General features: G+C 36.9%; 1 protein-coding gene across 3 annotated transcripts in view; it reads right to left on the bottom strand.

Moving 5' to 3' along the window:
* slc12a5a (solute carrier family 12 member 5a) overlaps nucleotides 1-27,572 on the bottom strand; it is a 215,841-nt gene that overhangs the window by 46,833 nt on the left and 141,436 nt on the right. For all 3 annotated transcript variants that reach the window (XM_038270252.1, XM_038270253.1, XM_038270254.1), the window contains exons 2-4: nucleotides 22,224-22,324; nucleotides 21,170-21,307; nucleotides 821-967 (exon numbers count right to left, since the gene is read on the bottom strand). In XM_038270252.1, coding sequence (XP_038126180.1) covers nucleotides 821-967; nucleotides 21,170-21,307; nucleotides 22,224-22,324 — 386 coding nt within the window. The remainder of the gene's footprint in view (nucleotides 1-820; nucleotides 968-21,169; nucleotides 21,308-22,223; nucleotides 22,325-27,572) is intronic.

Below are 27,572 nucleotides of genomic sequence, written 5' to 3'. Positions count from 1 at the left end.
TATGAACAGTTTACCATCCAGTTTCTTCAAAGCTGTAGTGAACATTTTTATTTCACACTTGACCGTGAGGACCAGTTTTACAGCTGCAAATATCATCAAACAGCATCTATACAGGTAATGATTTGATATAAACCATACGCTCCTAAAACTGTTTTGCTTACTTCAATAATGGATAGGTAGAGGCTGTTTTCTTACTGATGTTTTGAACAGTCGCAAAAATACTTCATGCATAAAATTGTCTATCACGTAGAAACCTATACAGGGATTATACACAGATTAGCAGAAACCTATACACAGATTAGCAGTAGAAACTAGCAGCAACTGGCTTTCCATCATAATGAAAATTAACAATATGGTCTAAAACAACCTGATCCCTCATTATAAAATATCAAATCTGTAAAATAACAATTAATCTCTTTCTTACAAGGCATCCAATAAACGGAGGCTGGAGTTTAACCTTTTAAAACATTAAAATGATTTCTGCTCAGTAGTTTTATATGTTATACATTAGGATAAAACACAGCAAGGATTGTTTATGCAGAGTCAATACTAATTCAAAAGAAACATGCTAAACCCCACATTCTTCATGTGTGCTCACTGGTTCACAGCATGTTTGAATTAAAGGGATAGTAATGCCAACTGAGGCAACTAATGACACTTCAATAAATTCCTACAGTAAATTTTGATAGCATATTATGCCAACTAGCTTCTGAGTCTTTATTGCCTGTTGGAAGAAACTGATTTACATTTTTTACAGTGCATAATATCCTGTGAACTGAGACATACGAGGCCTTAAAGTAAAAGTAGCTGGAAAACTCACAGTGGCACAGCACATGAAGACGATGATAAAGGTCCCAATGACTCCTCCAATTCCCACCAACCAGGTCATCCTGAGGAACAGGATCACTCCGAAAATGTTCTGGATGCAGGGCATGTAGACGCCCATCAGAGTGCCGAGCTGGGGGGCCTGGATAAAGAAGAGGAAAACCAAATAGTCAGACTTAATTGTTCAATTCATTCTTTTATGCGTGCTGCTAAAATGAAATTGTAGCTGTATAGTATACTTTTGAATGTCAATAAGCCACCACTTTTCAGAGGGTGAAGATTTGGCTTAGTGTCGCTGCCAAAGAGCTTTAAATGACTCCCCAGATGCACAGCATCATCATCTCAGACATTCCTGTTGCATTTTGGCCGTTATGACTCAGTGAAAATTGACATAACAGCCCTGCATGCTGAGAAGCACTGTTTGCAAACCTGCTATACTTCAGGTGTCTCGTCTATTTTTAGGTGTAACTGCAAGTATAGATCACACACAGGCTAAAGAAGCACATTTAATGGCTAGACAGCTGTTTCCTCCCAAGTCCAAGCTTTCATCTAGTAGGTGTTTCAGGTTGAGCTTGGTGATAATGACACATAAAAAGGGTAATTCTGTTTTTCTAATGGGGTTCTTTCGAGAGTGATGAGATGGAAATATCTTACCCATCGCAGATAATCCCATTTCCCTTGCAGATTATCTCTTTATGTAAAGGCTAAGAGAAATTCACAAGCTATAGGCACATTTTTGCATATGCAACCAGAATAACTAACTGATGGAACATTAACTAAACTTCAGTAGAAAAGCTATGATCTTTTGGGCATAGGTGACATCATTCAGCAACAACGTATTTAGCAATAATAGATACATCATTATTAAACTGTGACCTTTCATAGCTTCAATTAAAAAGAACCACAAAATCGTAAATTAATTTAGATTTAATCCAAACGGAATGTCGATATTTAGTTTAAATTTCTTTTAAACGCCTGACATTGTAGTAGTTTAAGCATGACCAAAGGTCGATTTTTTTTTTAGCTCCACTGAGATAGGCTGAAAATGTGAGTGAAATGCCTTTGTGCTGTCTGGTGCAGATAGAGCATTAACTCTGTATAATCATTGCATTACGTCTAATAACTAAGGTATCCCCTCGATTCATCTTCATTTACTTACATTTTCTAGCTTCTTCTTGCTTAAAACAGCAATAACATGATTTATAGTTGCTTAACTTAGCAGCGCAATGGTATAAATATTCAAGATATCTCTTTGCTGTTTTCTTTTTAAGATGAGGTCAGATAATTTGCCTTTGGCTGAGAGAACACACATTTTGGGATCAGAGGGAGGCAATGCAACATGTGTGCTGGCTGCTTGTAGAAATCTACTGTTCAGTTTTGTCGCAATGTTGCTGCACTGTTGGTCGTCTATGGCACATACAGGAATGTTGCCTGAATAGCTCGACAAGAACACTTCAAGGACAGCCTATCTAAAAAAGCTTGTGACATTTGGATAATGGGGACTTATTTTTTTTCAATTTCCCATAAATTGTTAGTCTATCGTTTTCTATGTTTTTGTCTGCAACTGTTTGGTCTGAGTATTATAGCATGCTGGATTTGTGTCTGTGCATCTGTGAAGGAATAGTTTAAATCTGAAGGCTAAATGCAATCACCTTACGCATAACAGTGAATTATTAGTTTCCTACACAAGGACAGCTAGTAAAGATGCATAATCATCCCCATGTACAGCCTTGACCCAGTTTAGAAAGTGAAAGTAACCACAGAAAAAAGACTAACACCCTCTGTTACTTCTCTGCTAAAATAAAAACAGAAAAACAGGGTGGATGCTTTAGCTGTGGTTCTAGTCAACAAATATGGTTGCTGTAATTTTCAAAAACAAAGACGAAGTTCAAGTTTTCCTGCTGATAATAATTTTCACATAAACAATTTAAATATATTTAAAAAGCTGTTTTTTAACAGGTTGTATTTGACCAGGTGGTCAGCAGCGTAGGAGCAGCACAGGGGGCCGTACTTCAACCATTACTTTGTAGACCTCAGACTTATCAAAAGAGTCAAAGATCCTTCATCTGCAGAAATGATTGGATGACATGAAAAAGCTGGGTATATAAGAGATGGACATGAACCTGACCTATATCTAAATTGCTGTGTGGAGTGGAAACAAAAATGTCATCTTGGGTTTGGGCAAAACAAAGGAGATGATTTTAGATTTTAGGAGGGAATAGAATTTTTTTTTTTTTCATGGAAGACAGAGTGGTGGTGGCAGAGTATAAATACATCAATGCTCACCTGTTAAGAGAGAAACTGGTTCTTTTCCTGGTCTTTTGAATGAATGAAGGATGGAGCACATAACCTCTATCCTGGCCCGCCCCTCCTTTGGCTAGTTGTGCATTTTAGAGTTTATCTTTAAGATTCTTTTATTTGTTTTATAAGTCTTTAAGTAGTTAAGCCCCTCCTAAACGTCTGAGTCTGTCCATTCCTAGGCTCCTACTAGGTGAGCTGACCTGCTTCTTCTGGAGATACTGATGTCCAGACGGAAGCTCAGAGGGTACAAAGCTTTTATAATTGCTGGTCAAAACATGTGGAAATAGCTCCCCTCCTCATTAGAACATCCTCCTCATTGTCCAATTTTAAAAATCCTCCTTAAAACCTATTTTTATTCTTTGGATCTAAACGCTGGATGAGACTTTCTCTGTTTTGGGATTTTATTTTAACAGTTATCTTTTGAATGTTTTTATCTGTTTTAATTCAACTTATTTATTTTATTTGTTGTATTCCTCTAAACTCTTGTTTTTTTATATACATTTTAAATTTCCCTGGTACAGTGTACACATCACTTTGTTGCAGCTGTGGTGGTTTTAAGGGGCTCTCTCTATAAATAAAGTTCAGTTTAGTTTAACATGAATAAATGCTTAACAGCTTAAGTAGGCAGCTACTCTATTTGGAAAATTGAAATCTTTTGCAACATTACAACCTGTCTTCCTCTCCAACAAATATATATAAAAACCAGGGGTGCACATGTACACTTTACATACTTATATTTAATATTATCCTGTTGTTTTTCATATCTATTTTAAACCCCTTAAGCATTATCTGCATCTCTGTAGATATATATACATTTCCATTGCCTACGTCATAAGTGTGTGTGTGTGTATATATATATATATATATATATATATATATATATATATATATATATATATATATATATATATATATATATATATATATATATATATATATATATATATACTTATGATGTAGGCAATGGAAACTAAAGTCAAATACCCTTCTTCTGCACAAAAAATTTGGGCCATTAAAGCTGATTCTGATAACCATCTTGACTAGAGAACCTCCAGATTATTTTCTGAAGTGAAGCTGTGTTGAAGATGCGACACAAGCAGCCATACTTCCTGAAGAGGCTTAGTTCTTCAGTTTTTGAAGCCCTATCATGCAGCAGATCTTCTATAATTCTGTTGTGGAGAGCTCAATCTCTTCTGCTATAATGTTTTGGGTAGCAGTATCAGAGACAGTGACAGTTTTTCAACAAGAAGAACATGAAGAAGAAGACTAGGCTCTGAGGACTGTTTTGAAGCCTTTGGAGGTCATGGTATATAGAGCAATAGTTCATAGAATAAAGAAGAAATGAGAAAACCTTTTGCACCCTCACCTCAAGACATAAGGCCTGACAGTATAGATTGTAAATAAGTGGTGCTAAATTGCAATAGCATGTTGCAGTGCTAAATCATTCGGTTCTGCCCCTATAAATGCATGTTCTGCTCACACTTTGAGAGTGGCCTTAACTAGAAGATGGGATTTAAAGCCATGGAGGTGGGGGTAATAATGATAAATATATATATATATATATATAAAAAATAAAAATAAATTAATAATAATAATATTAGAAAGATAGTGGACCTAAGAGGCTATCTCAACATGCTGCGAAGAAAGTATAAAAAAAAAAATTCAAATGTGCTTCTTGCATTTTATTAAATCGAGGAGAAAGAAACCATCCATTTTTCTGTTATATTATATTCTGTTCTATTCTCAGAATGTGGAGAGCTGTATAAAAAAATATGATTAATTTTCTACAATGTTAGGCAGATTGTTTAGTTAATTGAAACTAATCTGTGCCAACATGGCAAATGATTTCCGTTCACATTTTCGAACTTTCTCTCAGCATATTTGCTGTGTATTTGAGCTAAATGCGTCACAGCTCTGCTCTCCTCAGGGTTACACTTTGACCTACTAGCTCCTCTACAACTAAATCCTCGCAGCAGGGAGCATCTCAGCCTTCAGCCCTACTACACTTTAATCAAAGATCCATGTCTTTGCCTCCACAGGTTGCTCAAGGGAGTAGCTAATAACAAACCTCCTTCATCTCTGTCACATCCCTCGCTGTATGACAGTGATTTACACAGTCTGCCTTTTGTCTGTGGTAGTTAAATCAGAGTTTTACTCACTGTGTCCTTCAGTGTGTGGTGGAGACGATTTTTCATCATCTCCACGTTAAGGGCCTTTTCTGACTCAATGAGCCCTGAATGGGCTTCCACTTGCACAGCAGCATTTGTATTATCAAGAGTTACCTTTAGAGAAGAAATTGATCTGCACAACCATTCTGGAAATGCACTGTCAGGTTGTAAGAGGCATTTTTGGAACCCCTGTAAAGAGGCTCAAAATAACAGGTTGGGGTGTATTAGAACTATGTATATTACAGTCACTTGTCTTCACAAAATCATTCTTTGTGTATTAGAAACTAGTGACAAACTGCGTTTTTGTCATAAGTGAATTCTTCTCTGCCAATGAATTTACCTTGAACCTGGAATAAGCTAGGATTCCCAGCTTGTATCCCGTCAGGTCAGATGGGCAGGTCATGTTATAAGAATGTCTGCCAGCTGACTGCCAAAACAGCTGCTGAACTGCAAGCTGTTCCAGGACAAGTGCACAGCCTCAGAAAGTCAAGAAAATAAAGGATTGCCTCAAAGATCTGGGTATCGACACCCAACATAGGTGTTGCCTGCAGGGATCGCCCATCTCGGTGAGGTAGTCATGACAGGGGGTTCTTGTGGCAGATATTAAACTAGTCGTAGAGGCACAGAAAAAACATGCCATCCTAACGTCCAAAGCCACCTTCACATGTTCTGTACATCTGCAAACTCATAACTAGTACCTGTTTCACAGATAACCTGACCTGGACTGTAAACACGACCTCATTGGTCAAAAGGAAGCACTTGAACTTCTTGCAGAGGATGAGGAGAGCCCACCTGCCCCCCACCCATCCTCACCACCTTCTACAGAAGCACCATAACGAGCACTCTGATCAGCTGTCTCACTATGTGGTGTGGCGGCTGCAGCTCCACAGACTGGAAGAACATGAGAAGCGTGGTGAAAATGGCAGAAAGGATAATTGGGGCTCCACTCCCCTCCATTAAAGATATTTCATACTAGAACTGCGTGTCCCGAGCCGGTAACATCATCAATGACCCCTCACACCCCCCACCATGGACTGTTCTCCCTGCTGTCCTCTGGGAAGAGACTTCACAGCATCTGCTGCAATACCAGCAGATTCCGAAACAGCTTTTTCCCCACTGCCATTAGACTGCTGAACTGTTGAAATGACAAATCGAGACTGCATCACACTGATAACACCATACCAAATAGAACTCAACTCGAAAATGTTTTTCTATTGCATTTTTTCACCAGATATATTTGTTTGTGTCTTTGCACAGATTTTTCTTTGATTGATTTTTTTATTTCTTTGATTGAAACAACTTTTTGGGAATTGAATGATTAAGACACAAATGTCCAACCCACGAGAGAACATTATTCAATAATAAAAAAAAGTGTTCAAATTCAATTTTTTGAGTCTCAAATATTTTATTTGCATTCAAAAACTATATGATTGAAAATGTTTATCTTTTCATTGAAGTTACTTTTTTATTGATTCTGTTGTTTGTTTGTTTGTTTGAAGCAACTTCTTTTTTTGATTGAATAATAAAAACACAAATGTCCTACCCATTATATGGTCCAATCACAAAACAATGTTACTTCAATTAAAAAAGTTGCTTTAAACAAAAAAGACTGGACTGCTATCAAATAAAACATTTTCAATCAAAGAAAAGCAGTGTTCAAATGTATTTTTTGAGCCTCAAATATATTTTTGCATTCAAATACTTTTTTCTTTGATTGAGAAGTTTTTTGTTCATTGAAGTGAAGGTTTTTTTTTTTAATAGAAAATATATTTTTTGATTGAAGCTACCTTTTTTTTTTTTGATTGAATGATAAAGAAACAAATCGACCTTCAAAAGTGTTCTCTACCAGAAACAAGTTTTTTATGGTGTAACCAAGTAAATGGATGTTTGGGTATATTTCCTGTTTGAATTTACCAAGGAGAACAACTAAAAGGACAAATAAGTAAATGTTGGTTTTCTAAATGCTCCTAAAAATTATTTTTATCCAAATCAGGCACCATTTTTATTTCTCTGAATGCCAAAACATCCAATTTGAGTGTTTTAGCCATTCAGCTATATCGACCTGTTAAATATGATCAACGTGTGGCTCATGTTTTCAAGAAAACACCATGGACTGTTTTCTAAATTTTGCAAAGAAAATTTATTAAAATTCTATCCAGACAATTTGAAATAATCACAATTTAGATCTAATGCAACTGAGCTAAAGCATAGTGTAACAAAAGAATGAATTATATCCTGTAGTATTGTAACACATAATATAGTAATCTCTTTTAATCTTGCAACATTTTTCTGCATCTCCCGTCAGGAATGCTGTAATTAAAAGGACTGAATTTGCATTGAAAAAGCCGTCAGGGACTCTTGCTGTGTGTAATAGCAATCAGGTGTTGCAAGCAGACAGGTACTGTATGCCTGCAGTAAGCACTTTACCTTTACTCACAAAACTGCTGCAACAGCACAGGTTGAGGTCAGTGTGCAATGAAACAGGTAGGCCATTAAAGGAAAACCTGTAAGCATTTGGAAAGTATAGCAATGTCTATTTCACTCTGGATGAAAAGGGGATATAATCAACTGTGCAGAAGAAGAGGCTTTTTAGGGAATGTTTTTTTAAGAGTTTAAATCAGACAGAAATCAAAACACAGAATTAAAAGTTTAATTAGATTTGGATTTTTTTTTTTTTTTTGATGGAATGCTTCCTTTACTGTTTTGCAAAACTGAATTAATTGTCAAACAAAAAAAGCTAAATTACATATTAAAACTCCATCCTTTTTATGATCTAAAGAAGGGTCGTAAAAAAGAACATTTTAGGTTAAATTTGCTATAAAAGGTTTAAGTCAATTTAAGTAATAATAGAGCTATGGAAATGAGTTTCTGACAAACATTGTTGAACAGGAGAGCCCTAAAGCTAAAAAAGGATAAAATTCTCTCCAGACTACAAAATGTCACGTCCCCCATCTGCTTCCTAACATAGCTGGGATCCTGAAAAAGAGCAGACCTTCTCTGTTCATCTGCTATGTAAGTGCCTGTGGAGGCTCTCAGATGAGTGATGAATTGTAATCCAGAGATAACAACAGGCAGATTTTGAAAAAAGCAATGTTTGCCTGCTTGAAAATCCTGTTTGTTAGATGAGATGAAGTGATAATGAACAATTGAAAGGCCCAAACTTAATCTGAAATCCTGAACATGATGAAACACCTCTGGGTTTGATGATCAGAAACCCAAACACAAAAACATGTTAAACTAATGGATGCAATAACGACTTTATATTAAGAAATAGCCTGCAACAGATGGAATGCTTGTGTACTCACTAAATTATTGACCCTGTGGGAAGGAGAAAGCCTGGACGTTTATTGAAATTCTCCCTTTTCTATTTTCATTCAATTTGTGTATCATTAGCCTGTTTGTGGACAGGGAATGCAGACGCGACCAGCGTCTGGTGTCATAGATGCTTACATACTAACACAGAATGAGTCTGTTTAATGGGCCACGAGCCAGCAGAGTGATGATTTCCCCAGAGAAACAGCCACCAAGAACAAAGAGAACAAGAACTGTTGCGGAGCTAGAGGTAGGCCAGCTTGGCACCACAAAACTAGGAAGGAACAGCTGCCCACCGACCCCTTGGGACATGCAAGCAGCCCGTCGATTGAATGGCTCAGGTGTGTTGTAACAAACAAGATTTTTTTTTAAATACATCTGCTGTGACATCTACTTTAGATTTACTACCTCCTGCTGCTGAAGCCACTACAATTAGCCTCTGTGGGCTTTTTTTATGTCTGCATCTCTCTGGCTCCACATCTATTTGAGGTCAGTTATTTTTATACTTTCTTCTTGCAGTAGAATAAAATGTTCCCAAAATCACAAGATAAATATAGCATCTGATTACAGGAGAATAATAATAAAAAAAAAATAGTTTTTTTAAGACATTCTTTTTACTGTGAGGGTAAGTGACAGATTTACTGGTCATGTTAGTAATCTATGACATCATTGTTTCCTTTAACAAACATTTACAGGGCCATGGAGAAAAGCATCCTGTGTCTCAGCGTGACACTGTGGTTAGAGAGCTGCACAGCACAGGAGAGGAATGCCGTCTGTCAGCTCTGGGCTCACTTTATGTTACATGAGTCCAGAAAAGGGCCAGACGCTTCGCCACAGATCCCACTCACTCCGGCTATGGGTGGTTTGTCCCTCTTCCATCAGGAAAATGATTCATGAACATCACATCCAGAACAAACAGGCTTTAAAACAGTGTATTTCCCCAGAGCAGTGAAAGCAGTCGTCCCTCCTGTAAAAGAGTTGTAGTCCATTTCCAATATCCTCCTTAGGCTTCTGTAGCACGAGGTGCACTTTATGTAAATGGATCATACTGCGTACTCCACTTTTCCTCATACCTGGCTAATAATGTTTATTTGTGTTTATTTCCTCTTATGTTTTATGGACTACCTAAAGATGTCTAAGGGTGGCAAATTCATTTCCTAATGGGTCAAATTTTGTCTGTTTTCTATTTAAGTGCATTTTGTATGGATGACCTAGAGAGTCACTGAAAAAGAAAAAACAGCCCTTTCAAATTTAACATTTAAATTGGGCCATTTTTTAACCCAATTTGAAAAGCATTTTCTAATTGCACAGTATATATAAAAAAAACAACTTTGAGTGATGTTTGAACTGATGCAGCTTGGTCTGTGTTTTACTCACCCAATTTAACTTTCAAATAATGTATTGCACATGTCATTTGGGTTTACAGTTCATAAGTTATTTGCTTTTCTATTTGGGTATGCAAAATAGGCGAGGATTACCCAAAATGAGGTGGATGTTAAGAGGTTAAATCGAGTTATTAAAGAGGAAATGTAAATGTTATTTATTAATTGTTATCAATTACCAAAAATTAAAGATTTATGTTCAAATCCTATGGAGATTTATTTGTGCCATCGGTTTGAGCGCGCAGGAACTAATCCGAGCGCGCAGTGAGACAACACGCGCATGCGCAAAACCTGTCTGGCGCGCTTTCAACTCTGAAAAACCCTCTCAACACACTGTTCTCGCGCTCAGTTTCATCTCTGCGCGTGCTCGGATCCGTCTCTGCTCGCGCTCTACCTGCTCTCTCCGCGCTCAACACCAGCTGTGCGCTCAGCTGTTTCTCCGCTCGCTCGACTCTCTGTGCTCGCGACTTCAGCAATGTATGTAAATGAATCATACCATTAGCCAATCACGCTCAGCTTCTTTTCATCCAAACCGGTATGGCGCGCGTGCGTGTTGTCTCACTGCGAGCTCGGATTGGTTCCTGCGCGCTCAAACCGATGGCACAAATATCACTCCATAAAATCCTCCCCAATTAAAAAAAAATGCACATGCACAACCCAGTACCTGCGTGCGAGAGATTGGATGAGCCCATTTCTCCTTGTGCACGCTCTGTTTTAAAGTTTCTGTTCTCATAGCTCATACAAGCTTACTGTGTCCAAACATCTGCCCTAACCTCTTAATCACTATTAAGAGCAGGGACTATATAGGGGACTTTATAGCAAACTCAGTTAACTGACCGTTCAGACAGATGATCACTGCTTTTTGCTCTGTTGGTCACTTACCTCCTCCTCCACCTCACGGTGCCTGCGGCGTCTTTGTTATTAGTCGCCGTCGTAATAAAGCGACAGAGGGCCGCTGTGACAGCAAATCCCATAATGCTTTGTGAGGAGAGCTCGCTATGCAAAGCATCCTGTGATATATCTGCGTCTTCTAAGGCCTTTCTTTTCGTCTCATACACTTCGTAGACACTTTTTCTCTTAAGAACCTCGGCCATTTTCAAAGAACCACGATGAGAAAGCTGAGCTTTAAAGACTGTCTGAAACGCAGCTCACCACAGATATATGCCTGAAAGTGCGCATGTGCATAAAAAGATAGCTAACGGGACGAGATGGCCTAACGTAAACCTATCACCAGAATGATTGACAATTAGGAGGACCACTTATTTAGATGATCCACCTGGAAATCAAAGATTATACCTTTAACTCTCCCCTTTAATTATTCCCGGGTAATCCGAAAGTCGTACCTTTGGACACTGCAGTGGTGAAGAGCTTGTTTATATTTGGTAAATAGTTAAAGTCAAATCTAAAATATCTTGTCATCTTAGAACAGCTGTAGAAACAAGAAATAAATACACTATATTGCCAAAAGTATTTGCTCACCCATCCAAATTATTGGAATCAGGTGTTCCAATCACTTCCATGGCCACAGGTGTATAAATTCAAGCACCTAGGCATGCAGACTGTTTTTACAAACATTTGTGAAAGAATGGGTCGCTCTCAGGAGCTCAGTGAATTCCAGCGTGGAACTGTGATAGGATGCCACCTGTGCAACAAATCCAGTCGTGAAATTTCCTCGCTCCTAAATATTCCACAGTCAACTGTCAGCTGTATTATAAGAAAATGGAAGTGTTTGGGAACGACAGCAACTCAGCCACGAAGTGGTAGGCCACGTAAACTGACGGAGCGGGGTCAGCGGATGCTGAAGCGCATAGTGCGAAGAGGTCGCCAACTTTCTGCAGAGTCAATCACTACAGACCTCCAAACTTCATGTGGCCTTCAGATTAGCTCAAGAACAGTGCGCAGAGAGCTTCATGGAATGGGTTTCCATGGTCGAGCAGCTGCATCCAAGCCATACATCACCAAGTGCAATGCAAAGCGTCGGATGCGGTGGTGTAAAGCACGCCGCCACTGGACTCTAGAGCAGTGGAGACGCGTTCTCTGGAGTGACGAATCGCGCTTCTCCATCTGGCAATCTGATGGACGGGTCTGGGTTTGGCGGTTGCCAGGAGAACGGTACTTGTCTGACTGCATTGTGCCAAGTGTAAAGTTTGGTGGAGGGGGGATTATGGTGTGGGGTTGTTTTTCAGGAGCTGGGCTTGGCCCCTTAGTTCCAGTGAAAGGAACTCTGAATGCTTCAGCATACCAAGACATTTTGGACAATTCCATGCTCCCAACTTTGTGGGAACAGTTTGGAGCTGGCCCCTTCCTCTTCCAACATGACTGTGCACCAGTGCACAAAGCAAGGTCCATAAAGACATGGATGACAGAGTCTGGTGTGGATGAACTTGACTGGCCTGCACAGAGTCCTGACCTCAACCCGATAGAACACCTTTGGGATGAATTAGAGCGGAGACTGAGAGCCAGGCCTTCTCGTCCAACATCAGTGTGCGACCTCACAAATGCGCTTCTGGAAGAATGGTCAAAAATTCCCATAAACACACTCCTAAACCTTGTGGACAGCCTTCCCAGAAGAGTTGAAGCTGTTCTAGCTGCAAAGGGTGGACCGACGTCATATTGAACCCTATGGATTAGGAACGGGATGTCACTTAAGCTCATATGTGAGTCAAGGCAGGTGAGCAAATACTTTTGGCAATATAGTGTAGCAAAGGTGCTAATTCTCCCATTCAATGAATAAACCTGAGAGAAGCTGTGTCTTTCCTGAACAAAATCTTATTAAGTTCTTCCAAGCTGCACGGACAAATGCCTCAAAATAATATTTCCTCGGTAGAGGTGCAATGAATATAAGAGGTGACAGAACTAGTTTTTTGGTGGTTGCATTATTGAATCTAGTATGAGTGACCTCGTTTGATGCTTTTTTCATCTATTCCAGATTAGAATTGTTCCATTTGATGTTTAATTTACCAATTTAATAATTCATCAAAGAATAGGCAACATGATTTTGTTTGTTTCTCCTTTTGAGCAGTGAGGGAGGGAAGCACATTTACTGTTTCATTACTGTCATTTCTGGCAGAAATCGAGGCGTGAAGTGAAGCGAGAGCGGTCGGATAAGGTGTGGGGGGTAAAGAGCGAGAGGGAGGCAGACCGGGAGCTTGTAACGCCATCTCCACGCTCTGCTGGCCAAACAGGAGCTGATAGGGCAAATGTGTTTCTGCTCAGGTGTGTTGAATTATTAAACAGACAGCATGAAGAGAGGCCAGCTAACATCTGCCTTCATGACCAGCTGTGGATAAAACAGTCAATCTGTGGTTGGGTGGGGCTGTGTTTGTGCAGATATTAAAAAGACAAGTGTTTTCTATAAAACATTGAAACACTTTTTGCTCCTGTCAATCAGAACTACAGCAAAAGTCAAACACACCTGTTTCTAAAATACTCCAAATACAAAGTTTTCACATTTCTTAATGTTTTACTGGCATCATCGACTGAAGGTTTCTTTGTTTATTGATCCACTCATTGTGCCACTGCACCCAGCTTTGAATTTCAGGGATGACTGAACAGATTATAGGTGAGTCTGAGAGGTTAATGGATTTCTTCAACAAATAAATACAGCATAAATCAATTAATGTCATTAAGAGAGTCTGCCTTTAAGTTAGGCCAAAAAAAGGATATTCTAGATAAATATGTTATCTTTCAAACTTAAGTTTTAATCAAGGGCCGATGTGATGTTATTCAGATTGTCATAAAACATGACCAGGATAGAAATGTCTTACTCTATGTTGATAATGATAAACTCCAATGGATGATGTATGCAATTTCTAAAACTTGCGGAAAAAGTGAAAAACCAGTTTTTTTATTTTTCTTTTTCAAATCTTTTACAAACAACACTTCCACTGTCTGTTCCAGGACAGTGCTAATTAATGTTAAACTGTTTGTATAAAGGTAGGCAAACATGTTTGAATGGTTGGAAAGACCACAAAGAAGCATGTTGAAAAGTGTTAAACTCTTTGTCATTGATGTGAAAAATAGTTTAATCAAAATCCTATTTATGAAGCTAAAGTTGATGGTACAAAGAGCTGAATTGAACATAAAAGGAGTGTAGGAGAGGGTATTGTCTATTAGTACAGGGGTTAGACTATACACACTTTATACATATGAACCAAACAATTAAAGAGTGCATTTAACAAAAAATAATAAGTCTACAAAATAATAAAAATATATGAAACCAGGTGAAGGAAGAAAATTTTGCAGAACAAAACCTTTGGGCTGAAGCAGTGGGCTGTTGAGGCTATGGAATTAAATTTAGTACCTCTACAATAAATAACCCAAACTGACAAGAACTGGATTTATCCTTGAGAAGGCTACTGATGGGAATACCAGTCTGGTACAATGGTTTAATGAGAGGGGCAGGATGTGAGGGGAGAGTCGGAGGGCAGAGCTGAAAGTGGGATCATAAAACACCCAGAAAAGAAACATTTAGAGGAGGAAAAATTAGACTGTAAAAGGTTAAGATGAAAAGCATACGGAGAAATGTCCCAATGATTCTAGGCTGCATAACCCATCCATGTAAGGATGTGTTTGTCTTTTTTAACTACTCATGGCCGCCTAGGTTAATATACTAAAAAATAAAGGTCATGATTTTGCTCACTGTTGAATGACATAATAAACAGAGAGTGTTTGTATATAGTAAATCTTCTTCACACTAAACTAAAAGTTGATACCCACATTCAATTTACAAAATAAAAGCTAAAAGGCCAACTATGAAATCTTGGCATTTCTAAAGGTAAAGATTTTCCTCTCATTAGCCAGACTACTTCAGTGGCAAGTTCTGTTGACATGTACAGCAAATAAAAGACTAAAAGTTCTCGTTTCAAGATTCCAAGTGACTAATGATGCTTCATTCTCCAGCCCAATACATGAAGCAAACCTCTTTATAAAAGTTCATAACATAAACGCTATTTGTTTGAACTATGGAGATAGAGCTGTGGAAATGACATCTGTTTTTATGTAATTCATGTTACAAATGAGACGCAGCAAGAGTCCAAGTTGTTTTATAGATTACTGACAAATGAAGCAGAATTGCAGGTAGAAAAATACATGGTTTTAGTCACTGTTTAATCCATGCATCAAATGGAACAAACTCCACATCCGTTGCACCATTTACATTTCACATGGGGATTTCACCATCTGTGCTTCAACTGCACTGAAATGAACAGTTTCTATGTATAATTAAGGGGTGAATAAAATATTTAGATCCTTTATGTAAGAATAATAACTAATACATTTGACTAGAATCATGGCTCTCCATTTTGTTTAATTTTTAAATTTGGTGGGTTACTGAGTTGTCCCTACAGGCCAGCTGTGAATCCCTTACAAAGCAAGCAAATGCTTGATGTACATGTCAGATTTTTATCTTAATAAAAGTGAATAAATGAATAAAATCCAGCCTATAAAAGTAACCGAGCTTTGTGGGTATAACCCAACAAAATATACTGTAGCTCAAAGGGACATTACTTTATTGGCAAAACAGAAAAAAGAATTATTTTTTAAGCAGAATATTGTATAAAGAGATGTTTATGATGAGGTTACTCATGTTTTCATACATTTTACTGTACTTTAAACAACAGCAGAAAACTAAATCGCACCTAAATATATTTATATTATATAGTTTTCCATATGATATTTTGTTTTATTAAGAAATATGCAAGATCATTCTGTCCCCTCGATTGTTGCTTTGCTCCAACCATTTGCAACGTTACGTCATTTCTCATAAACCCATATCCTATACGAAATGAGAATCAATTATGACCTGTGTGACCTCGGCCTCCCTCTGCCTCACTGACTCCAGGGTGCAATGATGAAGGAGATGGAAAAAATTGGCTAAAGGAAGCCGAGTGAGTTAGAATAAGGGAAGGTGACGGAGGAGAACGAGAGGAGTCGCTGTGTGAGTGATAAAGTGCCTCGGGCTGCCTTAATGAAAAGCCTCTTGTGGCGATGGAGAGATTGCCTCTGGAATGCGCTGCTGATGGGAGAAGCAGCAGCTCGGTGCAAAATGCAGACTAATTAATGCGTTGAAGGGGCTGGGGTGACAGGGGGGAGATTAGAGCTACTGACAGTGCAACCTGAGCTAAGGGGAGCTGGACAAGTGCACCCTGGATTCAGGATGAAGCGGTAATACAGCATAAGAATGAAGTGCTGTGTTGCTGCTAAATGTTTACACTATAACCGTCTACTAGTTCTAGCTCAGAAGCATATATAAAAAAAAAAAAATAGACGTACAAATGACTTGAAGGATTGTTCATCTAAACTGCATTTTTTTTTATACAAGTGGTCACCATTACACAACCATAATCTTTTGAAAGAAGCATTTCAAAGCCAAGAATTGAATTTAAAAAGGCTTATAGTGCACTAGGCATCAGCCATGTAACCTGGAAATAATTCAAAGAAGAACTGTTCCTCCTAATTCTTTTTAAAAGTATTGTTTAAATTGATGCAGAAATGTTTGGATGGTTGGAGAGACCAATGAATCATGTAATGGGAGATTTAGCTAATTCGAATAAAGACACTTAATGAATTAGAGCCTTCTATTGGACGCTAAAAAGAAAATGCTTCTCCAGTTTAAATTACTTCTTTCATTTGGTAACAAGTAATTGAATTATGTTTGCCCAACTTCATTTATTTAAATTTTTGACTTATAAACGTAAGAACTTGAACTTGACTTGATTCAGTTACTTGTTGCCAATTGAAACAAATCATTTACCGTAAGTTGGAGCACCATATTCACTACAGACACTTATTACTATATTATGTTCTCAAATATTTATCTATATAAGCAAATATTTATACGATTAAAACTTTAGACTAACTGTAGACATATATGAACACATTTTACTTCTCCCTAGTGAGATATTCAGCCTGAGAAATGTATTCTGTCAAAAAAGTGAGTCACTTCTAGGTAATGTTTTCAAGGTAATGTTTTTGATTAGTTTGTATACAAAGTATTTCATTTCAGGCTTTAAACTGTTACATTATGTCAATGATGCAGTTAACGTTTTAATTAAATTCTATTTTTAAGGTGTAAGTTGGATATTTATTCTAAAGGGCTGAATTAAACATTAAAGGGAGTGTAAGAGTGCGGACTATATGCATTATATTCATTAACTAAATAATGCATTTTTAGAATTATTACAGGGATTAAACTGGGTTTTACCCAAATCCTTCCAATAAAGATGCACATCGCTCTTGGTTCAGAAGCATCCAAGTTTGACTCACTTCAGTGCAGTCAAATGTTTTTAAATTAAACATGCAATCCAACAAACTTTCTTTCCTCTTGATCAAGAAGCTTTATTGTCCAAAAGACAAACTTAGAATTTCTTACCGTACTATGACGTGTCAGGCGGATCATATTGGCTAATTTCTTTCCTTTTTATGCCACTCAAAAAAGCAACAATAATAAATAGCAGTCAAAAGATGTATGGCTAAATCCAAGAATTCAACCGGCGCCAATAGCCAACTGCAATATATTCCAGGTGCTGCAGTCACCTGTCTATAATATAGGGGCGGAGGCAAGAAGCAGCGTAAATTATGCACTGCAGCAATGCAACACACAGCAATTATTTCATAATTTCATAATTAAGTCAACTCATACTTCAAATATTTCACGTTCATATATGTCATACCAAATCAGACAAATAAAGAAATAATAGAATATTCAATCATAAATCAAGCATTTGGCTCCAACACTGGGAATCTTTTTCCCATTTCAATAAATACTGCTCATACCAGAATAATCTTTCCTCCTCATGTCCCAGCGGAAATGTGTCTTGGTAGCAATCGGTGTAAACGCGTGAATACATGAGACGACAATACAGCTCAGGTGTTAGGGCAATTAAAACATAATTAAATAATGTGGCTACAGTAAAAAAAAAACAAAAAAAAAAACTGCATCCACTGATAACACATTGCTAAAATCACCAGAAATCTCCTTTTTATTCCAGTAAAATTTAGTTCTGTAATCTGTGGAAATGATATCACTGCTTTAAGATATCTGCTTGACTTATCTGGAAAGAGTATCTGATACTAAGTGTGGTGACCTAGATGGAAAAGCAAATGCACAGCTGTGTTGAAGCAAACCAGAACAAGGGAACAGAGAAAAATGGGAAAGTGACAGAAAAAATGTGGGCAAAAGGAAAAGGTAAAAGAGAATCTCCAGCTGATTGGACACCTGGAATGACAGATGGGTCAAAGGTCATGAAGGAGCTGTCAAGCTGTCACTGCAGTGTCCTTTCAGTGCTTTAACACAGGTTGACTAAAGGAAGAAACCTCTAAAAGTCACTATTTGCCAGTTTGTTTTATCATTTATATATTCTTCATTATCTCCATTGTTATATTTCATAATTTCTGCAATTCAAAACAGAAAAAGTTTCCCATGAGATTGATGATGCATCAGCGCCAATCAACTTTAAGGTAAAATAAAATAAAGCAAACGCCACAGTAGTGACACCTCAACCTCCAAAAGCAAAACATATCAAGGAAGGACAGCGATTAATATTAGTAATAATTAGTTACTAATATATTAGAATAATTATTAGTTATTCACATTTTAGCACACCATATCACAAAACGGAGTTTTTAATATAAACACAAAACAATACCTATTAACTTCTACTAGATCTCCAAAAAGTGTGTTTTATAAATTTATATATATGTATATATACTATTTACAATTTAAATTAAGAACATATTTGGTAATCTAATCTTTGTTTAGCAACTCATAATGACAGTTTAGGCAAAAAACATAAGAGTATGGTAACAGCCCTTTCCGAATGATGTGGTAATTTTATTTATTGATTGCATAATAAATAACATTACTTCAATTTAAATCCCTAGAAAAATGATGTATTGAAGTATGCAAGCTCATATTGAACAGAGATGAAGATTGGTGTAAGCAGATTTGAGTAATTGATTTCATAAGGAATGATTTTTCATAACAAAAGCCTGGCCTGCAGACAGCTTAAACTATCATTACAATTTTATTATCTGTATTGCAGCTAACAGCATCATTAGTCTATGCTTCATTGCTGCTCACTGCAGAAACAATTTACTTTATTGATAAATTGGAGAGAAAATAATTTGCAACAGCAAGCTGGTATTTAAATATGCATCTGAGGTTAAAACAGTTGACATGAATTTGTGAAATTCTCTTATCTTCCTTTATCAGAATATTCACTAAAGCAAACAACAAATGTTTTCAATACATTAGTTGACAAAAATATCGACATGACAACATCTAAAGTCACTACAGTCAATGAATGCCCAAACTCAACACCAGAGCAATGGATGAAGGCTGCTTTTTTTGTCTAATCCACAGTCATATAGCCTTTACCAGCTCTGATTGTGGTCTTAGTACACCAATTAAAAAGGACAAGAAATCAGGAGCTACTGGAGGTAAATAATCAGGACAGTATACAGTATATTGGGAAAATACCATTTCCTGGCCAGTTTAATGTTAATTTGACAAGTAGCGCCATCTTATGTCTTTTGCTCTTCCTAATTACAAAGTCAATTAACAACAGTGTCCTCATTTTGCATCAAAATATTCCAAACTGGGTCCCTTTGACATGTTGAGGCATGGATCTAATTGGACGTCTAGCGATGTGTTGATGTGCAAACATCTCGCAGGGTTTGCAAACTGTAAACCCTGCGAGATTGAGCCGGTGTAATATCTGAATGGTTTCACCCCAAAAAACCCACAGATACTTGATTGGATTTAAATCCAGAAAAAAAAAATATTCCAAACCCTTTATTAAAAAATGGAAACGGTCGGAGGGAAAGCAAAAACTTCTAAGACAGCCAAAGAAATAACAGTTATCTTCTATTTAAATACTTGTTATTGACTGAGATTCTACTACAACATTGTACAGGGTCTTTACAATGCTCAAGTAGGAGCAATATGTTAGGGTAACATCCACATGGATGGCAACACACTAAGCCTCCAAGCTGAATATTGCCCAAAGCCACGCACTGCCTCCAAAGTCTGTCTTCTTCCAATATTACACCCCAGTGCCATGTGTTTTCCAGGCGAATCCCATTTCCACACAATCCGCATGATGGACAATGGACAAAAATATGCATTGGCATCTGACAATGCAGACGTACCTACAAAAGCCAGAGCTGTCAAAAGCATTTATGTTTATTACTCAAGTAGAAATACTTTTTGTAACGCCATCTGTTTTAAAACAGAAGAAATTAGAGTATCAACTAAGCTTTTTACCTAAGTAAAAGTGTAAAGTACCATTTTTAAAACTACTTACAGTACAAAACTAAAAGTAGTGCATGAAAAAAATGTTAAGGACAGATGCTTTAAACGTTATACTGGTTACCGCACTACCTTATTAAATGAACAATTTCCTACTATTCTGAATGAAAACGTCCTTATACTTACTTAGTTACTATAACTAATGGCAACAGGGTCAAATTAAACTTTGCATAATCTTAAAAAAACTATTAGTTTTGGTATGTGGTAAAAAAAACAAGTTCCGGACAAAGAAATTGTCTGAATAAAATCATTTTTATGCTTTATTTATTTTTTAAATGCCAGAAGGCATAAGGAAAATTTGCTTAAATGAAACAAAACTAACAAGCCTACTTTTTTTAAATGTAATCAGTAGAAAGTAAAGATAATTGCAAAACAACTGCAAGTAGAGTAGAAATGGAAGATTTGTCTAAAAAATTAATTACTCCATTAAAGTGAAGACAGCCAAAATTTCTACTTAAGTAAGGTAATGAAGTATTTGTTCTTTTTTACTTGACACCTGTAAGAAAAGCAGAACCAGCTTGAACTGCAACCATCCAACCACATATGGCAAGTGCATCACAGGTCTTGGCTGACCTTGTCTCTTTTGCTTGATTTATGTCCCTAATTAGCGGTTCAAGGTACAGTAGCTTAAAAACGTTCACTTGAAATGTATTTTTAAAGTAAAAAAAAAACATCTGTTGGTTTTAATATGAAGGGAAAAGGTGATTTTTGGAGAGTTGATTTTTACATGTAAACAAAAGATTCACTACTGAAGACCTAATGACTTTCTGGTGTTTCTCAACATAAAAGCTTATTGCATCTGATGTTCTCACTGAAATTGTGACATTTTCAGAACATCTGGACTTCAAGTTTGCACTTATGTTGAGTACCTTGACGGGTTTCTTGCGCGCTAATTCTGCCTCGTTGTTCTCAGCCTCCTCGTGCTCCTTGCAGCCTTGGGGAAGGTTGGAGTAGTTGGCCAGGCTGCTGAGAAGGGACGACACCATGGGCCTGGTGTCCATTTCCTCCTGAAGAGACAATGACGAATGGATATAATCAGTTAGCAGTGTGTTAAATTTTGGATAATCTCCAGAATAACCCCAGTCGACGTTGGCAGATAGCCACTCACACTGAGCCTGGTTCTGCTGGAGGTTTCTTCCTGTTAAAAGGGAGTTTTTCCTCTCCATTGTCGCTACAAGCATGCTTAGTGTGAGGGATTGCCTTCAACTCAATGAGTTGATGCAATCAACTGCTTTTCCGTAAATGGAAAACTTTGAGTGTATACTGCAAAAAATATAAATCTCAATAAGTTATTTTTTCTTAAAATAAGTGTGTTTTTCCTTGATTTGAGGAGATAAGTAAGACACTTTGCCAATGGAACAAGACAATTTCCTTTTAAAATAAGAAAAAAATATTTTATCGTCTTATTTCAAGTAAATATTATCTAACTATCTTATTTTAAGAGTGAAAATACTCATTCCATTGGCAAATCATCTTATTTACCTGCTCAAATTAAGGCTAAATATACTTAATTTAAGCCATTTTTTACTTATTTCTGGATTGTTTTTGCAGTGAAAAACCTTGAGATGACATGTGTTGTGAATTGGTACAATATAAATAAACTGAATTGAATTGAAAACCACTGACTCTAGTTTTTTAATGAGTTATCTCCAAATTTGTAAAAGTTCAAGCAAAAACAAAATGAACACAGCACGTTTCCTATTAGATTGGGAAAAGTTATAAGGTCTCTCCTGTCACTGTGTAAAAGATGGTTGCATTAATACACAGCTCCTACATGCCCTTCTAACAATAACTACCTTCATTAATCAATGTCCGGGCCCTACGGTTAGATCCGTTAGACCCTGTGTCCAACTTTCAGTGCTGAACATGTGTATAAACCTTCTCCATGTACATGAGAGCGGGCCTGTGCAGATGAGATTTTACCTCAAACAAGGCCATGTTCTTGCCGTCATATTGTTGACTCTTTTCAGCTGCAGCTTCACTGCTGTTGATGAAGGGGCTGCTCTCTTTGGGATTACTGTCACCTGAAAGAAACAAGACACAGATATGTTTTAGGGCTGCACTGAAATAAAACAGGCACATAAAGGACAAACCTGCAGGGGGAGGTTTTTCTGACTTACATTAAGCCCCTTTTGGGTACAAAGTCACTTTCAAAAGCACAGACTTTTTAAAAAGATCTTTCTATTTCTGATTAGGTGAAGAGAGACACACACGAGGCTTTAAGTACAGGATGTTAGCCAAGAAAGGACGGGAGGCTTGTCATCTCTGTCAGAGGGGGGAAGAAACAGAATGAAAGCTAATGGACTGTGCAATCGCAATATGTGCAATGCTATATATCCCATATGTCCAAGACCAGAAGATCTCAATCAGGTTCAAGAAACACTAAGATGTTTTTAAACCATCTCTGAAAGGAAAACAAGCACCACTGAAACATCATAAGGAATTCTTTCCAGCTTCCTTGTCAACAAAACCCAGAGACAAAGAGGCAGAGTGATGTTATTTCGGGTGACAGCAAGCTTAAGGCATCAAGGCTCCATGTACAAGCATCTGTCCACAAGTTCCCTTGCCCAGACCAAGCCGGGTCTTTGAACAACCCAAAAAAAAATTTAACTAAAAAAAGTTTTAAAACAATGTGATGAAAGTTTCTGCAACTGTCTGTCTGCAAACCTCTTTGATTTCCATGATATAATTGACAATATCACTGATGTCATGCATCGGACCATGATAACATAACTTTTGCAGCATTAGTAAACAAATCACCTCATTTCAGTTGTTCCCTTTACAACAGCAGCTATTATTTTAATTTGATAAACAGGCTTTATTTACTCTGTAATTGGGCTCTAACTCTGACACTACCTTAGTTATGTCACTGAGTTGGACTCATATGACTTGGATGTCACCTAAATATGAGATCAGTTTAGTTTCTGATGGATGTCACATTAATACAAATAACCTAAATACTTTGAAATCATCTATGTGTAATTACGTTTTAAAATCCATATTTATTAGCAAAATTTTGTGAAATCTTTTTTAGTAGCACGTTGCTCATGTTCGGCACTGACAGACTGCAGTTCATCCCAGCAGTCAGGACTTTACATGTGATGAAGAAGGGAGTTTTTCCACTCCACTGTCGCTACAAGCATGCATAGTGTGAGGGATTGCCATCGAGTCAATGAGTCGATGCAATCAACTGGTTTTCCTTAGCTAACTTTGAATCAATTTGACTGTATGATCTGGTACAACTGTAAAGTGCCTTGAGATGACATGTGTTGTGAATTGACGCTATATATAATCTGAATTGAATTGATGTAGAACCAAGACTTCTTTTCATCAAATGGTCACTGAACCTTTTTATTACACTCTTAATTTAAATAGACAAAAATTATTTATCAGCAGCAATTAAAAAAACATAATGACTCTAAAAGCATATTTATTAATTCCTATATCTGTGGTGTGAAACATGGGTGGGTTTGTTATGTCAGGCAGCCATAGCAGTCTATGTTCGTAAGTGTGCTCCTATGGTTGAGAAGATTACCACTGTAAGATGGTATTTCAAATTATTTTACAAATATCTTAAGTTATAAACATTTCAATATAATACACTTTACCAATAGAAGTTTAAATCATGTAATGTAAAATCAGTTTACGTTTAACTGTATTCTGAGGAATAAAATTACAACATGAACAATTTCAAATTGTCTGGGTTGTAAATTTTTTTTTTATCCACACAATTTAAAAATGTGTTTTAGCATCTTTCAAAGGGACCACTTGCTTTTTGGAGTCTTTAACCAACATCAGCATAATTCTGGTATGATATCTGACTATCCCACTTGGAAGGATTAAGACAGTTTATGTAAAATGCTGAACTTCTTGTGTCATTTAACGATACCATAAGAGCAAATGTCAGCTTCTCTATGGAGAACGGAAAAAATACAAACTGAATTTCCACAGACTAAACCATCAAAATGGATCATGAGATCAAACCATGTTGAATCTGAGCCCATTTTCTGTTCTGTTCTTATGGTGCATGAACCTGTGGAGATAAGCTGAGGGTTTTAAGGTACAAGAGTGGAAGAATGAACTTTCGTCAAGGTGCAAGTTCATCTGTCTTTCTAGCTTCTCTCTTGGACTATCACACAGAAAAGTATAGCCAAAAAAATGCCAGTGAAAGCGCAGGCGTTGAATTTAATGTAAAGGATTCTGTTTGCAGAATTAAAATGAATCGAAATTTGTTTAAGAACATCCCGCTTACAGTCCAAATAAGTGCGCAATTTAAGTATTTTTTCTGAGAATGAATGCAGAAGAAAAAAATAGAAAGTACTGGAAATAAGTGTATTCTATCGGGATGTATTCCAATAAGCTTATTTCAATTTTTATTACTGAATGGACATCGTGTGGAAGCTAGAGAGCTCAAATACAAAAAAAATGAGAGAAAAATAGGAAAAATTATTTAGAGAAATTTTAATAACAAATAGCGTTTTCAAAATAGTTTATGTGGCAACTGAGGAGAATGAAGTACTTGTAAACAAACTCTCCAGAGCCAGGCTGCAATTAATATATAACAGTGCATTTGGATTGCTAGCTAGCATATGATAGCTTATGTATTTTCTTAAACTGTCATTTATAAAAACTCAATCACTAAAGCAGGCGTCCAAGCTGATGATTTCAGTTTTGACCCATATGAACCAGACTTCTTCTTGTTAAATGGAAAATAAGACAATACCGATTGCTTCTATTAATCAAACCTTTAAAAAAGCACCATGGATGCTGAGGACAACAAAAAAATTAGAAAATCACAAAAAATGATTAAAGCAATTTGATCACCATAAACAGCAAAGGTCTTGGTTGTGAAGGTTGCACGGTGTCAACTGTCTCATTTGCACCTTCAAGCATAACTTGAGGAAGACAGCAGATTGCTCTCCCTCTGGCTCTCGGTCTCGTCTTGGACTGAACACTGTGAGACCGGGTTATTTTTAGCCAGAATGCTGCAGCTATGATGTCGGAGCAGGGCTAACAGACGGCACGCCGTTGTGTGGAGACAACCGAATGTAGGGCCACTCAGACAGAGGGCACAGAGAAAATAGGGCAGCGTTGAAGGATTGTGGTTGAAAACAGCAGAGAAGCGAAATAATTAAAAAGGTAGCAGTTCAGTGAAAGGGGTAAAAGTAAGAGTGCAGATAAAAAGATGGAAGAAGAGACAGATAGATGGTGTGAGAGTGAACAGATAAAGTGGGAAGCCGCAGAGGGAGAGTGGAGCCACACTGTAAAATGTAAAAGCTCCTGCAACATTTAAGGTTCAGCTCACTTTGACCTGAAGGTTAAAATAAACATAGCTGGTAGAAGGGAAAGTAAAGTGTCCCGCAAAGAGCATGAGGATTACTCTGTTATTTTGCAGACAGCTTCTATCATCCATGAATCACATCCGTAAATGGTAAAAGATGGATGGATGGACGGACAGACGGATGAATTTTGAAGGTGTCATTTGCAACATGCTATAAATTGTAAGTTTGCTTTATCAAGTCCAAATCAAAATTTCTTTATCAGTTCCAGTGAGTTCCTGATGGAAACATAATTCTTTGTATTGAGAGCTGTCCCCTTCACAACAGTGATTTAATTTATATGCAAAAAAGTAAAAAAAGATCAACGAGATTTAAAGGGGAGTGGTTAGCTGTATGTCAAAATGACTAACATGCTTGTAAAGCATTAAAGCATTTCGAATTCCCCTGATTAAACCAGCAGTTAAGCCTAAAGCGCTTCTACTTATGACCTACAATATAACTCTCATTGTTGGCTAACATGGAAAAGCTTCACAAATTATATATCTCTTAGGCTGCTTCAATGAAAGACATTCATATTTGTGAATGAGTTTTTGTAAAGGTTTAACAGTGGAAACAGAGCAGCTCTTAAAGAACCAAAAGAACAATTGTTAACATGCACACCCTGTATCAAAAAGTCACAAAGGCAACTACTCATTTTTATCATTTACCTCTACCTTTATAATTCAAATCTCATCCTCAAAGGAATAATGGATTAATTCATTTTTTTGACAATTCTGGAAATAGTTTTGCACTGACCCCATCAGTAAAGCAGCTTATCCATTTCCTGTCTGATGGGATCTGTACAACAATGGCTCTAGCTATTAAAGCCTCTTTTATAGTTGAAATGCAGAACTTCACCACTCACTGTGTGTCTTTCTGTCCGTGGAAATCCATCATCATACTTTAAGTTTCACATCTGATATTTTTTTAATAGTTGGTGCTTAGTGCACACAGGCTTATACTGGGCTTACTGTCATGCCATCAACCAAATGAAAGAATTTTTCTCTTTTATACTGTTTCTGTATTTCATGTGCCTTTTAATCCTTTATTTATATATTATATTATCTTCTAAGTAGCTTAATATTAAATTAGACTAAGCATTAAAATATCTCTTTTATATTTCATAAAAAATTGTAAACAAATAAATAAGTTTTTCTAGAATTTAATGTTGAGGCAATATTAAAGGGGCTTAGTTTTCTAATCATACTGCCACCTGTGGCCAAAACACAGAACTGCAGCACTCTTCGGCTTGTTTTTTTTTTTTTACTTTTCTTATTTGTCTGAGTTGAGCTGGCTATAAGTCGCTTCTGAGGATCCACAAAATTCATCTTGAACTACTACGCTTCAATTGTTAGCAAGTTTGAAAATATTAAGTGAGGACACAGTTAATGATACATCTGCAGAAACAACGTGGGGATTTCTGACCGACAGTGCTTTTAGGGAAAATTGGCCACAGGCTTACAGATGCATCAATGCTGAACTACTAACGTGTCACTCTTCTAATCAATATTTCAGTCGCAAAGGATCAAATAAAAAGGCTATTGTAAAGATATTTTTCACTAAAGACTAAAAATAATGTCTCTGTAAATTATGTATACTGAACGTTTTAGTTTTAAACATTTAAACTGGTAAGTCAGCATGTTTAAAAATTATTTGCATAGCCTCTATCAATTTTATCCACGGCTATGAATAAAGTTATTCTTGTTTTTGTACCCTTTTAATAATCCCATAAATTCTTCCATAGAGGGTGTAATTCTTCTCTTGATGTGTTGTCTAGGTTTTAACAGCTTATTCATATCTGAGTCCTTTTAGTCATATTTTATCATAGTCAACCCAAATGCAGGATGACTGATAACTTTAAAATATTCCACTTATGTACCTAAACACCTTTGAGTTGATTTTATTTGATGCCCTTTCTGTTGTTACCAACAAATACTGTAAAGTCACCTTCATT

Source organism: Cyprinodon tularosa, unplaced genomic scaffold, assembly GCF_016077235.1.
Source record: "Cyprinodon tularosa strain WSP-4 unplaced genomic scaffold, ASM1607723v1 ctg759, whole genome shotgun sequence".
NCBI classification, from domain to species: Eukaryota; Metazoa; Chordata; class Actinopteri; order Cyprinodontiformes; family Cyprinodontidae; genus Cyprinodon; species Cyprinodon tularosa.
The sequence above is the reverse complement of the archived record's forward strand: the minus strand, read 5'-3'. Positions and strand labels throughout refer to the sequence as shown.